At 40.9% G+C, this 12,762-nt stretch overlaps 1 protein-coding gene across 1 annotated transcript in view; it reads right to left on the minus strand.

Moving 5' to 3' along the window:
- The window catches only part of COL14A1 (collagen type XIV alpha 1 chain), a 128,827-nt gene that overhangs the window by 8,464 nt on the left and 107,601 nt on the right, over positions 1-12,762 (minus strand). The window contains exons 43-45 of the mRNA XM_074898499.1: positions 11,046-11,081; positions 9,646-9,712; positions 8,953-9,141 (exon numbers count right to left, since the gene is read on the minus strand). Coding sequence (XP_074754600.1) covers positions 8,953-9,141; positions 9,646-9,712; positions 11,046-11,081 — 292 coding nt within the window. The remainder of the gene's footprint in view (positions 1-8,952; positions 9,142-9,645; positions 9,713-11,045; positions 11,082-12,762) is intronic.

Raw genomic sequence — 12,762 nt, forward strand, 5'->3', positions numbered from 1 at the left:
AAATCAGCAGGAAGTGGCAGAAGAGAAGGTGTGATCATCTGGGTGATGTTTACACCATTATTTTGCAAATAGCAGGTATCTCCCTCTTGCTGCTAGAGGACAGTGGGCAAGACAGTGAAAGGTCTTGTACGTCTCATCCATGAACTGGATAACAAAATATTGATAAAACTATTTCTGAAAGTGGAATCTTTGTTGTGTTTGGTTATCCTGACTGTTTAGTCATTTGATGACTGCAATGCTGCATCAGTTTCTTCTAATACTACTCCCTGTCTATGTCAGCATGTTAGAAGTGTTCCTTTGACCAGTGTAGGAACACAAGTGCCAGAGTGTACCCCAGAATGTGCTCTGACCTGGAGACTTTTAACTCATGCCTCTGAAGTTATCTCCATCCCAGCTAGATCAAATACAAACACATTGATTTGATTACCAGGATTCTTCATTTCCTGAATCGTCTGCCAAGCTTATTGGCAAATTCTTGCTTATATCATGCTCAGTAGCCAGATTTCTGATCACAGAGCTTGTTATCCCATGACTGGCACTTCACACTGACTTCCAGGAATGCTTCACAGTGATATTCAAGAACCTGTAATTCTTGTGACCATGGGCTTGGTTCTCCTTTGCAAGTTTAATACTTTCACTTGTGTTTACTATGACACTCAAAGCACAGTGAGTACCTCCTGCACCGTTTAAAATCTGATGAAATTCTCAAAATGATCTGTAACCGCAAGTCTGAAAAGCTACAGAGCTGCTACAAAGCTAGCTTTTCAAAGGGCATTTAGGCTTGGCAGCAGGATGAAGCCTAGTCTGATGCGCACAAATCAGTTAAGCACCTACACTTGCTCTAGAGTACCTGAAGAAGGCTAGACATTTAGGATAGGTTACAGAAGCCAGAGTGCTAAGGTGGTCACAATTAAATAAAGAAGAAATGCTGAAGGGAGACATGCCACAAATGTACCCCTCTAGGAACAGCTCCCCGAGCTGACTCACCAGGACGCACGTTTTACCTCTCTGTCTACCTGTCTAGAGAAACAGGTGAACACATGCACACAGGAAGATTTAAATTATCTCAGTGTCATGGTCCCACTAGTTTGTAAGAGCCATAGTCTGGGTAAGAGGCCGGTAAGGCTTCAGGGGGCTGTGGTCAATAGGGTTTCAGGGGTCTCCTCTCCCCTCCTCTAGTGCCCTTCCATTTCCCAGCATATCTGAGCCCTCTGGAGAAATCCGGAGCTCATTCCCAGTGCAAACAGAAGCTCAAAGTGGCTCTGCTGTGCTGAGACCCATCCTACACGCAGGCTCTGCACATTTTTAGATGATGGCATATAGCTGAAATCCAGAATGTTGGATATTAACGTGCAGATAATCCTGATGATGTGGCTTTGTGTGGTGGGGTTTTTGGTAGTGAGGGAGGGGGCTACAGTGGTGTCCCCTGTGAGAAGCTTCTCAAAGCTCCCCAGGCTCCAAGTTGAACCCGTGCACCAAGGCTGAGCCAATTAGTGACAGTGCCTGTGCCTCTGTGATAACATATTTAAGAAGGGAAACCTGAGAGGGTGTTGGGGACTTTGAGGACGAGTTAGGAGAAGGACACCTACATGAACACCACGGTCAGTGGAAGAAAGGAGGAGGAGGAAGGGGGTGAGGTGTGCCAGTGCAGAGACCCCCCCCTGTATCCTGTGGTGAGATGGCAGGGCTGCCAACCCCCCCCCGGAGGTCACCAGAGGAGCAGAGATTCACCTGCAGCCTGTGGAGGACCCCCGGGACTCTGTGGGAAGAAGCAGCCCCTGCTGTTTGTAATTCAGCACTGCGAGGATTGCAACACGTTGAGGTGACCCATGCTGGAGCATCTCAAGAAGAATGTATCCCGGGGAGAGGACTCATGGTGGAGAGTTTGTAGAGGACTGTATCCTGTGAGAGGGGAACCACTTGGAGTAGAAGGAAGGATAGAGAAGAGTGCTTCCCTCTCCCCACTCTTGCAGGAAGAAGTGGCAGACTGACTGCACCCCATCCCTTGCGCCTCTGGGAGAGGAGGTAGAGATACTGTGAACAAAACTGAGCCCGGGAAGAAGGGAGGGGTGGGGGAGGTGTTTTAAGATATGGTAACGCTTCTAAGTGCCCCATTCTGTCTGTTAAGTGTTGGTTTCCTTAGTGTTTGAATTAAAGTGATGTTCTTGTTTTCTTCCCCTAATGAGCCTGTCTTTTGCCTGACTGTTAATGGGTGAGCCACTCTTCTCTGTCCTTATCTCTATACCTGAGCCTTTTGATTCGGTTTTTTTGCCTTTTGATTTATTTTTTTCTCCTTCCAGGCACTGGAGGGGAAGTTTGAGCGAGTAGCCATGTGGTGCTTTGTTGCCGGCTGGGCCTAAACCATGACAGGCTTGGATGCGTGACTGTATGTTCTCTCCTACGCAGTGGTTCTGACCAGCACCTCAAGATGCATTAGGCCAAAAAGACTAAGAATTGCTCTCTAGCCTAACTGCTCAAAAACTTATCAGGGAGAAGGAGGCCTTGTTTCAGACTTATTCCAAGATCTAATACTCAAAAATACACAGAAAAATATATTCACCAAATTGGACCACAAGACCTCCCAGTGGTGGTAACAGGTAAGAAAGGAATGCAGGTTCAAATTTCCTGAAATTATGCTCTAACCATTTAGCCAGTGAAGAAAAGCTGGAGAGGAACCAGCACTGCCATCTCTTCCATCAAGCCTCCTTCACATCTGATCTTCCTATTTCTATCTTGCTTTCTCTTAGAACTATATTAGTTCCTACCAGCCTTTTTGCAGGTAGATAATGAGCACCCTCTGGCCAAACTATAAGATTACTAAAAGGAATGTGACAAGGTTGACAAAGGTGTAGCCTTGAGCTAAGATAACCTTGTTGCTAAGGAAGGGCTCAGCAGCATGTTAGTACAACCGCTTTGTTGATCTCAGAACAACAGCAGAGCAAATTTGTGTCTGTGCTGTGTACTAACATACTGCAGTACACCTACCTTACCTCATGGTTGTACAAGGTACCTATCGGTCTTTTACAGACTGTTTTAGACTTTCAGATTATTAAGTGTCCAAAAGGTAAGTTTCAGGAATTTTATATTCATAGCCTTTGGTATCCCTAGCTCCGAAATCTCACTGAAGGTCAATGTGTCTTACATGTTTAAATTACTCAGTTATCTCCAAATTTCCTTACATCTTTTCTTCTAGGATTCTTAGCAGTGTAATACGTGGGATTCCTGCTCTCACTGTCTTCCAAGCCCAGTACGAACCTTCTGTTTGCAATCCACCATTTTGTTAGCAGAGATTGCAGTTACAGTCTGAAGGCCTATCCAGAACCTTTGATGAATGACTGCATTGCATCATATATATAGGAAGCAGTCATAGGTTGCAGATATATGCTCTAACCTACATTTATATTCCTGGGGGAACCTCACAAAAAGCCCACATCATCTGTGATCAATAACTGAATTCCACCCCTTTTAAAAACAAGTTTCTCAGGCAAACCTCTGGTGCTGCATTGCAAATCCAGTTTCCAGATACCTAAAATTTGCTTAGCCCTGGCTTGCTTCAAATATATGGAGAGACTCCTCTGTTACAATTCACTACTTCTGCTGCAGGCCTTTTAACAAGATAAACTCATCTAAACTGTCTCTTACCATGAATGCCCTGTAAGAAAATGCTTGCCATTTGCAAAAGGCAAAGTCTGTATGTATGGATTGCTTTGATCATAAGAAGACAGGCCCATGATAAACCATTTCTTATCCTACTGTACAATAACATTACATGGTACTTCAAACACAATTGCCATAATGTTTTCAAATCACAGCCTTCCATGCACTCATTTATCATTCTTTACACACACAGGAACACAACCCTATTACATGATGTTCACAGAATAACTTCAGTAAGAAATTATAAATACGGAACAAATCTACTCAGGCTAAGAATAAAATGTTCATTCTGGAACAGGTTATGAACCTCTTGCACAGGGCTAACCGGCTTTGAAATCACATGGATATCAAGTTCCTAAAGCAAACATACTGAAGGCCAAGATCCAAGTCTGCTTCAGGTTTCTTTTAGTCTAGCTTCCAGTAAAGTTTACCAGAACAGAAACACTCAAGCAAAAATACCCTACTCCTAAGGCAAAACTCACACGAGTTAAAATCAAGCACACCATGGGCTTTATTAACAGACTTTCCACCAAAGATCCTCAATGAGAGTAAGTTAACAGATTCACAGACTTAATGAGTCCCTCCTATAAATGACAGAACATTCAAAATTCACCCATTTCGCCTTCTATCAAGGTCATCTTTGCATTTCATTAGAGCATACCTTACAGAAAGTCAACCAGACAAGACATCACTCTCCATGTAAGTTACTGCAATGGTTAATCACTCTCAGGGATAAAAGTGTATATCAAAATTCAACATTTGAGTTAGAGTGACTTCAAATTCTAGTAACTCTTTTCATAATTCCACAATATCACCAAATTGTCTCCCCGCCTCCATGCTAACCACTTTTCGATGTCTTGTTCTTATCCAAAATAAGCAAAGGCTTGGGTTCAGACCCATGGAGATCACAAGCAACTGAAATCAATTGTTTCCAATGCTCTGCTAAAGATACCTCTGATTGTATCAGTTATTAAAAACAAAACCGAGATCACGAACGTATTCTCTAGCAAAGAAAATTGAATGTCCATGGGTTTTGCACAAAAGGAAATCCTAGGTATTGCTTATCTATTTTTCTCTTTAACAGAATACTGTCCTTTGAGGAGAACTGCATATTGCAATTAAGAAAAATTAAAACTGCTACCAAAAATATCCTCTTTCAAAGATCTTCAGTTGTAACCATAAAGTATAACACAGGGTGATTTTTATTTTTTTTATCCAGATGAAGTTAAATTGGAAATAAGACTATCTAATTGATGCAACTGGCAAAAGTTCTATTTAATTCCATTGGAACTTTGCCATCAGAGCTATAAACATGTGGCTTTTGATAACACATGTTTAACTAACTCTTTCATATGAAGCCAGGAAACAAATATGGATGAAGCTGTACTTGAGAATTGTGACTTTCCTGCTGACAGCTTAGGTATTTATTGTATTTTAATCATAGTGGGATGGAGTGAGTAGCCATACATTTTGTGCTTCACTTCAGGACACATCATAAGAGCAGAAGTCCACCCAGGAGTAGAAGAATAACTGCACTTTCACAGCATCTGAAAGCTAGCAGTGCCTCAGCATAAATTTTACTATGACAATTTTTTCCTCAAAGTTGAGAAAACTACCCATGTATTATAAAAATAACTGAAAAAATCCCACCCTGAATCTGTGCTTTTTTTTATTATTTTGCAGAAGTCCAACTACTTCCTGAGTACTCAGAAGCCAGACGAGTTATTTAAGTCCCAGTTCACAAACATAAAATCAAATTATGTTCAAACTAGCTGAAATAGAAATAGAAAGCAGTGCTGTGAACAATCAATGTTTGCATTTGGTTCTTTCCAAATTCCTATATTTATGCAAATATATAAGAGAGTAAAATTCTAGTAATTTATCTGGGATTATGTACTATAGGTGACTGATAACACAATGTGGCCTCCTTAATCTTTAAATCACCATTCCAGTTCAAATGGCCTGTTGGGGCACCAATAAAATGTTAATATTGCTAACAAATACCAAGATTGCCAGACATGTTTCTTTTCACACCGTTAGAAAATTACAACAGACAAGACCTCAGAGTCTACAGCTAAAACAATAATCAACTCGAAAAACTAAGTAACAAATGTCTTAGTGTGATCCTAATCCATTCACTTATGTCTACGCTAGAAAAAATAGATCTCAGCTGGCAACAGATACTGAGAACTGAATCTGTCAAGAGAATGACTTATTCATTCTCTTTCTTGGAAGGACCAGCTCAGTGTGTTACTAGTGAGAGAATACATCCAGGAATGGGACACCCTGGACCTAGAAGTTCAAGTGGAGGTTTCTAGCAAAACTCCAGGACACTGTCTCAGTCCAAGCCTTGTTCCAAAACATCTGATTAACGCTTGGCAGAGTGACAAGGTAAACAAGGGAAAAGAAGCTATTGGCCAGGCAAGTTAGCAGAGAAGTTCACTGATCTCTCACTGCTGACATTTTCCAGTAAAGCTCTCTTTGGCGCATGACTTCTAACCAGTTCAACACACTGCTTCCAGAAGTTCCCCCTTCTCAGAGGCTGGGACTGAATGGGTGGTGGGCCAAAGAAGTGAGTAGGAAGAAACATCTAGCCTCTTCCCACCTTTTCTCTTCCCGCTCTGCCAGCACCTTGCTGCTCAACTCTGAGGCAGTACCAGGTTCTTGCAGCAATCACAATAGTTTGAGGGGAAAAAAGCAACACTCTACTAGATAAAAAACGGGTCTTCTTTTTTTCCTTTTAGTGTCTATTACTTTTAAAACACATACTAAAGTGTACTAAGAAGTATGGACATTGCTGTCATTGTTGCAGTGCACTTAAATTCAGAGGCTAATCTGGCACTGGTTTTGAACATTAACTTGACTTCATATACAACTAAAATGCTAATGACAGCAGTGAAAAGAAACACATTGTTCATAAAGACTTCCAAGTGGCTGGCTGGAAATCTTCAGGACAGGACTATACGTTGTGACTTGCTGAACAAGTTAAATACAAACAATGGTTCAGAACACAGCAAGGGATGGGGTCTGAGTCCATTTACCCTCCTTGCTGTAGTCACTGGAAATTAAAACCCTTTCCATCCAGAAGCAGAGCAATTTTCATCTGCTACTTCACTGTATGATATGTAGCCAGGAATCAAGTTAGAATTGGGAAGGCACAAGAAACTTCCAATCAATTTCCAGAAGCATTAGAAGCTGATAAAAATAATTTTACTTTTCACTGCTGCATTTTGGGATTACCTTACAGCAATTCCTTAGAAATGGATTCTGAAATATCCCAAGGGTCTGTACAACTCAGAAGGTATCTTTCTGTTAAATAAACTGATACTACATCAGGCACACTATCAATCTAAAACTTCAGTTGCTTCTGAATAAATTAAATCCTCAGGGACTAATAAATTATGCTGGTTTTATTCCTAGGTTCTGGAATAAGGCCCTTCCTTGTTCTTCCAGGTTCTGTGCAAGGCTGCAGTTATGTGAATGTCCTAGACATTTATCACTCTGAATAAAGACAATTATTTTGTCTTTAAGTTTACCCATAGATACTTTTTTTCTTAAAAAAAAAAAAAATCGAATTTTAGGGTATAAATACTGTAACCCACTGCCAACATTTGGTAGCACATTTTATGAAAATCTGCAGAGAGCTCTGTCTGGCTGATTATAGTTCTTGAAATATGCTTGATAAAAGCTTGCTCTCTACCAAGTATGAAACTCCCCACAAGCACTACCTGATAAAAATCAGTCCCTTCTAACATCAGTTATCTGTATAGAGAGGAAAAGATAGTATTTTTAAATGTGGTTTTACCCTTTCTGTACTCACTGTATTGCCAATACTGCTTACTAGATATTAATATTATCAGCAGTGGGTTAATCCACATCATGTTTCATTTAAATGGCTGTATCTAATTACTCTGTGATTTCATAATAGTATAACATGTGGGTCTGGTCCTCAGCACAACAAATACAATGGAAAAATCCACGCTAAATGCCAGAAAGATTTCCCTTTTCATAGCCTGGCATTTTGGTTCCTCCATTCCTGAAGCCCCAGCAAAATATTCTGTGCATTTAAACAGTTCCTACCTGAGAAGCCATTTAAATTATAGCAGCATTTTAAGCATCTGAAATCTGCATTCAGTCTCTCCAGGTCACGATTTTTGAAGTCAGTTCTTCACTTACCGTCTCTTCCAATTTTATTTCGTACTTGCTTCCCATCCCCTCATTCCTCCTTTTTTCTGGACAGTGTCTGGTCTTTGCTCAGCTGGAGCAGGCAGCAGTATGACTGACAGGCTAGTACCCTAAACTTTGCCTCTTTTTAAAAAAAGGTGATTACAATGACAGTCTTGAGGGAAAGGAAGGACCCACAGACTCACAGGTTCACTCACAGATTCACTCAAAGAATTTCTTTTCAAACCAGTGCTTTAACTCTGGTCGTCATGGCTACTATGAATTGGAACTATTAAGCTCCTGAACTGAACAGCCTTCATAGCAATTCATTTTTAAAATCCCAGTTAGTGTCTTGAATATGACATTTGTCTCTTGGGTTTTTGGCCACTTCCTCATGTCATGGTCTTCAAAGAACTTTCACAATCATAGATCTACTCAGTACTACCTCTGTGAGGTTAGGGCTAGTCTGGTACACTGAAGATTTGCCACGGATGCACAGAGAGAGTAAATCAAAACATGGAGCTTGTTTCTTTATTAGACAATGCTGGAGGATGAAAAGAGAAAGGGATCTAGCCTACACGTAAGAATACAGAGGAGAAATACTATAAATGAACAGTTAATTGTACTACTTCTCTCTGATCTCACCATTTCTTCTCCTTGACTCTTTCAACCCCCCATTAACTGCATTTTTTTTCCTCTTATCAACCTTGCTCCTTTCACAGACTATCATGACTTAGAAATCTTGAGACTGACACATTTCAAGTTTAAAAGCTCTATCTTTTCTCAACACAAATCTATCAGTTTTGCAGCTGACTTTCTCCAAAAACTCCTTTGCTTGTACATTTACAGCTCCAGCTCACTTCAGAGTCCTAAGATGAAAGCATGATGTGATGGGATGTGCCCAGTTAGGTGCCACCAATCTTCAGTGGTTTAGACATTAAACCTCTGTCTGATCTTGCCAAATCACACCTGGCAAAACCTGCATTACCTTCATGACTGTATGGTTTGTGCTGAGCTCATCAATCAACTCATGAAAAAGGTGTTTTTCTCACATTTAGACAGGAGACAAAAGCCATCAGAAAGTATCAGGAAAGGGAGGTGTATTTTTTGTATGCAAAGTACAAAACCTACCTCTTTCTCCTGGTCTTCCTGGTTGACCAGGACTTCCTGGAAACCCTTGCATGCCTGGTGATCCTTGCTCACCCTGTGGCCCCGGAGCCCCTGGCCGACCTGGCTCACCAGGAGGTCCTGCAATGGTTCGTGTTGAGACAGACTGGCTTGGAATCTGGTTCAGAATTGAGTTGTATCTTGCCATATGACCTGTTAGGAAACAATGTCCTCATTTTCAAGTTGCAGTGGAGAATTTGGTTCAGCTAAGTTTGTACAGAGCACTGGCAGATCCTCAAGGCTGTGGTCTGTTGTGCTTTGATAATATGAAGTTTTGCACTTGGTGGAGAAAGAGTGGTTTAGGGAGTAGACAGAAAAGGGGAAGAACTATTGTGTAGAATTTTGTTTCCTTGCTTTGATGTTTTGGGGTTTTTTTGTATTTTATGTCTACAGGAATTTAAAACTGTTACAGCAGAAGCTTCTTTATACTATAATAGATTGGAGACAATTCAGGCCTTTTTTTAGATGCCTGATGCTAATCAGCTCTAGTTGGACATAAATCCAGTTGAACATAAATCTAGTTGGAACATAAATCCTGCCTAGCCTAAAATGAACAGAACCCCTTGGATGCTCTGAAAAGCATCATATTTATAAGTAACTGTGGCAGGAAAAGATCCATTCTAGAGATAGAAGCATATGAACCATTGCTGGACTTACCCTGGATGAGTTGTTCACACACTTGACGAGCAACAGCACGCACCATTGCTTGGGACTGGAGATCACCCTGGATAACAACAGCAGCAGTGTAATAACACAATTTTTTGCATCATTTCTGTCTTGAAAATGTTTAGAGCAATGAAAGACATTTATTGTCCCTGAGAGATTATATCCTCACAGATGAGAAAAAAAGCCAAACAAATTTTGTGATTTCCCTGGTTCCCATTTCTGTTTTTAGTCAGCAGAGGTCTGAGAAGATAACCCTAATGAGAGATTTGGGGACGTGCTTAAAGCCGCATACTTCTCACCTTCAAAATATTAATCACAAAATCACAGAATCATCTAGGTTGGAAAAGACCTTGAAGATCATCCAGTCCAATCATGAACCCAACACTGACCATTCTCAACCACACCATATCCCTCAGTGCTATGTTGACCCGACTCTTAAACACCTCCAGGGATGGGGACTCCACCACCTCCCTGGGCAGCCCATTCCAACACCTGACAACCCGTTCTGGAAAGAAATGCTTCCTAATATCCAGTCTAAACCTTCCCTGGCACAACTTGAGGCCATTACCTCTTGTCCTATTGCTTATTACTTGGTTAAAGAGACTCATCCCCAGCTCTCTGCACCCTTCTTTCAGGGAGCTGTAGAGGGCGATGAGGTCTCCCCTCAGCCTCCTCTTCTCCAGACTAAACCCCCCCAGTTCCCTCAGCCGCTCCCCGTAAGACCTGTGCTTCAGACCCTGCACCAGCTCCGTTGCCCTTCTCTGGACACGCTCGAGTCATTCAATGTCTTTTTTGTAGTGAGGGGCCCAAAACTGAACACAGAAATCGAGGGGCGGCCTCACCAGTGCCGAGTACAGGGGTCAGATCCCTTCCCTGTCCCTGCTGGTCACGCTATTGCTGACACAAGCCAGGATGCCATTGGCCTTCTTGGCCACCTGGGCACACTGCTGGCTCCTGTTCAGCCAGCTGTCAATCAACCCCCCAGGTCCCTCTCTGACTGGCAGCTCTCCAGCCACTCCTCCCCAAGCCTGTAGCGCTGCTGGGGGTTGTTGTGGCCCAAGGGCAGGCCCCGGCATTTGCCCTTAGTGAAACTCTTCCAGTTGGCCTCAGCCCATGGCTCCAGCCTGTCCAGGTCTCTCTGCAGAGCCTCCCTACCCTCGAGCAGATCAACACTCCCACTCAACTTGGTTTCATCTGAAGACTTACTGAGGGTGCACATTAACGTAGCTATGTATACGACAATGTCTGGAAAAGAAGGAAAGTTTGACTGATTGCACAGGTAAAACTATTGTACGTGTAAACACAGAGAAACAAATTGTCAGAGAAAACTTTTTATGAGACAGAAGACCAGAACGTAAAAAAAACCAGTGCTAACATGAACGCAGACTTACCCGCTCACCCCTTTCACCCTTAGCTCCAGGAGGACCCTATGGAAAGTTTCAATAAAAAATTAATTCTCATTTTTTTCTTGCTCAAAATTTTTAACCCCTAAACATTGTCTCCCTTGCAACATCACAATAAGACAAAAACCAAACAAGGAATAAGGTTTCAGGAGGCTATGTGACAATAACGAATATACTTTTTCCATTTCAGTACACAACAAAATGTTCACCTTTGGCAATTACATGGAGACAATTACTTTCTCAGGGTTTGTCACATACTGAATTTTCTTGTTTAAAATTGCAGCAAGGGCAGGCCATATGGCATTTCACATGGCTGAAATGGATCTATTTATCACTGAAGAGGAGAAGGCTGATGCAACACAAAATATTGGTCTGAAATTTGTAGCATTTGCTTCACTAAGGCTCTTCACCCACTAGGAACAAGCTGTCTGGGGCAGTTACAACTTCAGCAGTGAAGGTTTTTTGGGGTAGGCTAGACATCTCACAGGAACTCCTGAAGTGAGGAAAGATCTGCATTAAGAGGTAACCAGCTGACTGGATGCATCATTAAAGCATAGCTTATTCTGTCCTGGAAAAGAAGGAACTCCTTACAAAGACTGCAAGATTATTTCTAGGCCTCTTTTCTATTACTCTACCTTTAGGGAAAGACAGTTATTGAAACCCAGTAATTTTTCACTCACCTAACTTTTTTCTGAACTACTAGTGTCTAAACATTAACAGCAGAGGTCTTAATATGACTCACAGGAATATCTACACTCTAGGAAATTTAGTTCAATATCTGGAACATGTGTTTGGACAGGAACTGAATAGTCAGCATGTTATACATTGATAGTAATAAGTTCCATAGCTCATCAAATCTCCTTAGTAGACTTCATGATTACACTTAGAAACTATGCAGAACCGAGCATTAGGTTATTACCTTTGCTTATATATTACCAGTCATTTTATTTCCACTTAATCAAAAAAAAATGCCTGCATTGGACTAAATCTCCAAAGAAACTGAATTTGGGGGAAAAAAAAAAAAAAAATCTATTCTACAAATTGAGTCATAAGTACATATTCTGATGCCTTTAAAAATGAAATAGAACATTCACTGGAAAAAAATTGAGCAGGCTTTTTAATTAACCAAGGGGTCAAATGTTAAAATGTTAATACACAATATTATCTGAACTGTTACAGAGAAAAAGGTGTCCACTGTAAATCTTCTCTTTTATGTAATTTACACACTCATTTTGTAGTTGTATTCCTTTCTTCTAGTTAAACTGTTTGGGGTTTTTTATTATAAAGAAAATAATATCTGAAAGACAAACTTAGTATTAGAGGTTCTTAATACTTATTTTCAGTTTAGAGGGTGTAATTTTCCATTCGATGATACTGATGGTCAGATTTATAATAACTTTATAGAAAAAGCCCAGTCAGTTGCCCTGATGTAAACCCAGAGTAACCACAAAAGCCAGTTTTTTATTTATGCAATATTTTCACAGTTTAAAAATCAGAACAATATTTTGGAAATATTCAGGTTAATAAATGACATTCTTTAATTTCCTGAGAGTTGCTTGAAGTGAAAAGGAAAAAAAGCAGAAAAGTAATTACACACAGACTACTAATTCACATACTGTTATGTTTTTAACCTCTGTGTTTTAACCTTATGTTTGGACTCTCTAATCCCCATATTCCAAACATTGTATGTAAGATCCACAAATAA

This window comes from Athene noctua, chromosome 2 (assembly GCF_965140245.1).
Source record: "Athene noctua chromosome 2, bAthNoc1.hap1.1, whole genome shotgun sequence".
NCBI lineage: Eukaryota > Metazoa > Chordata > Aves > Strigiformes > Strigidae > Athene > Athene noctua.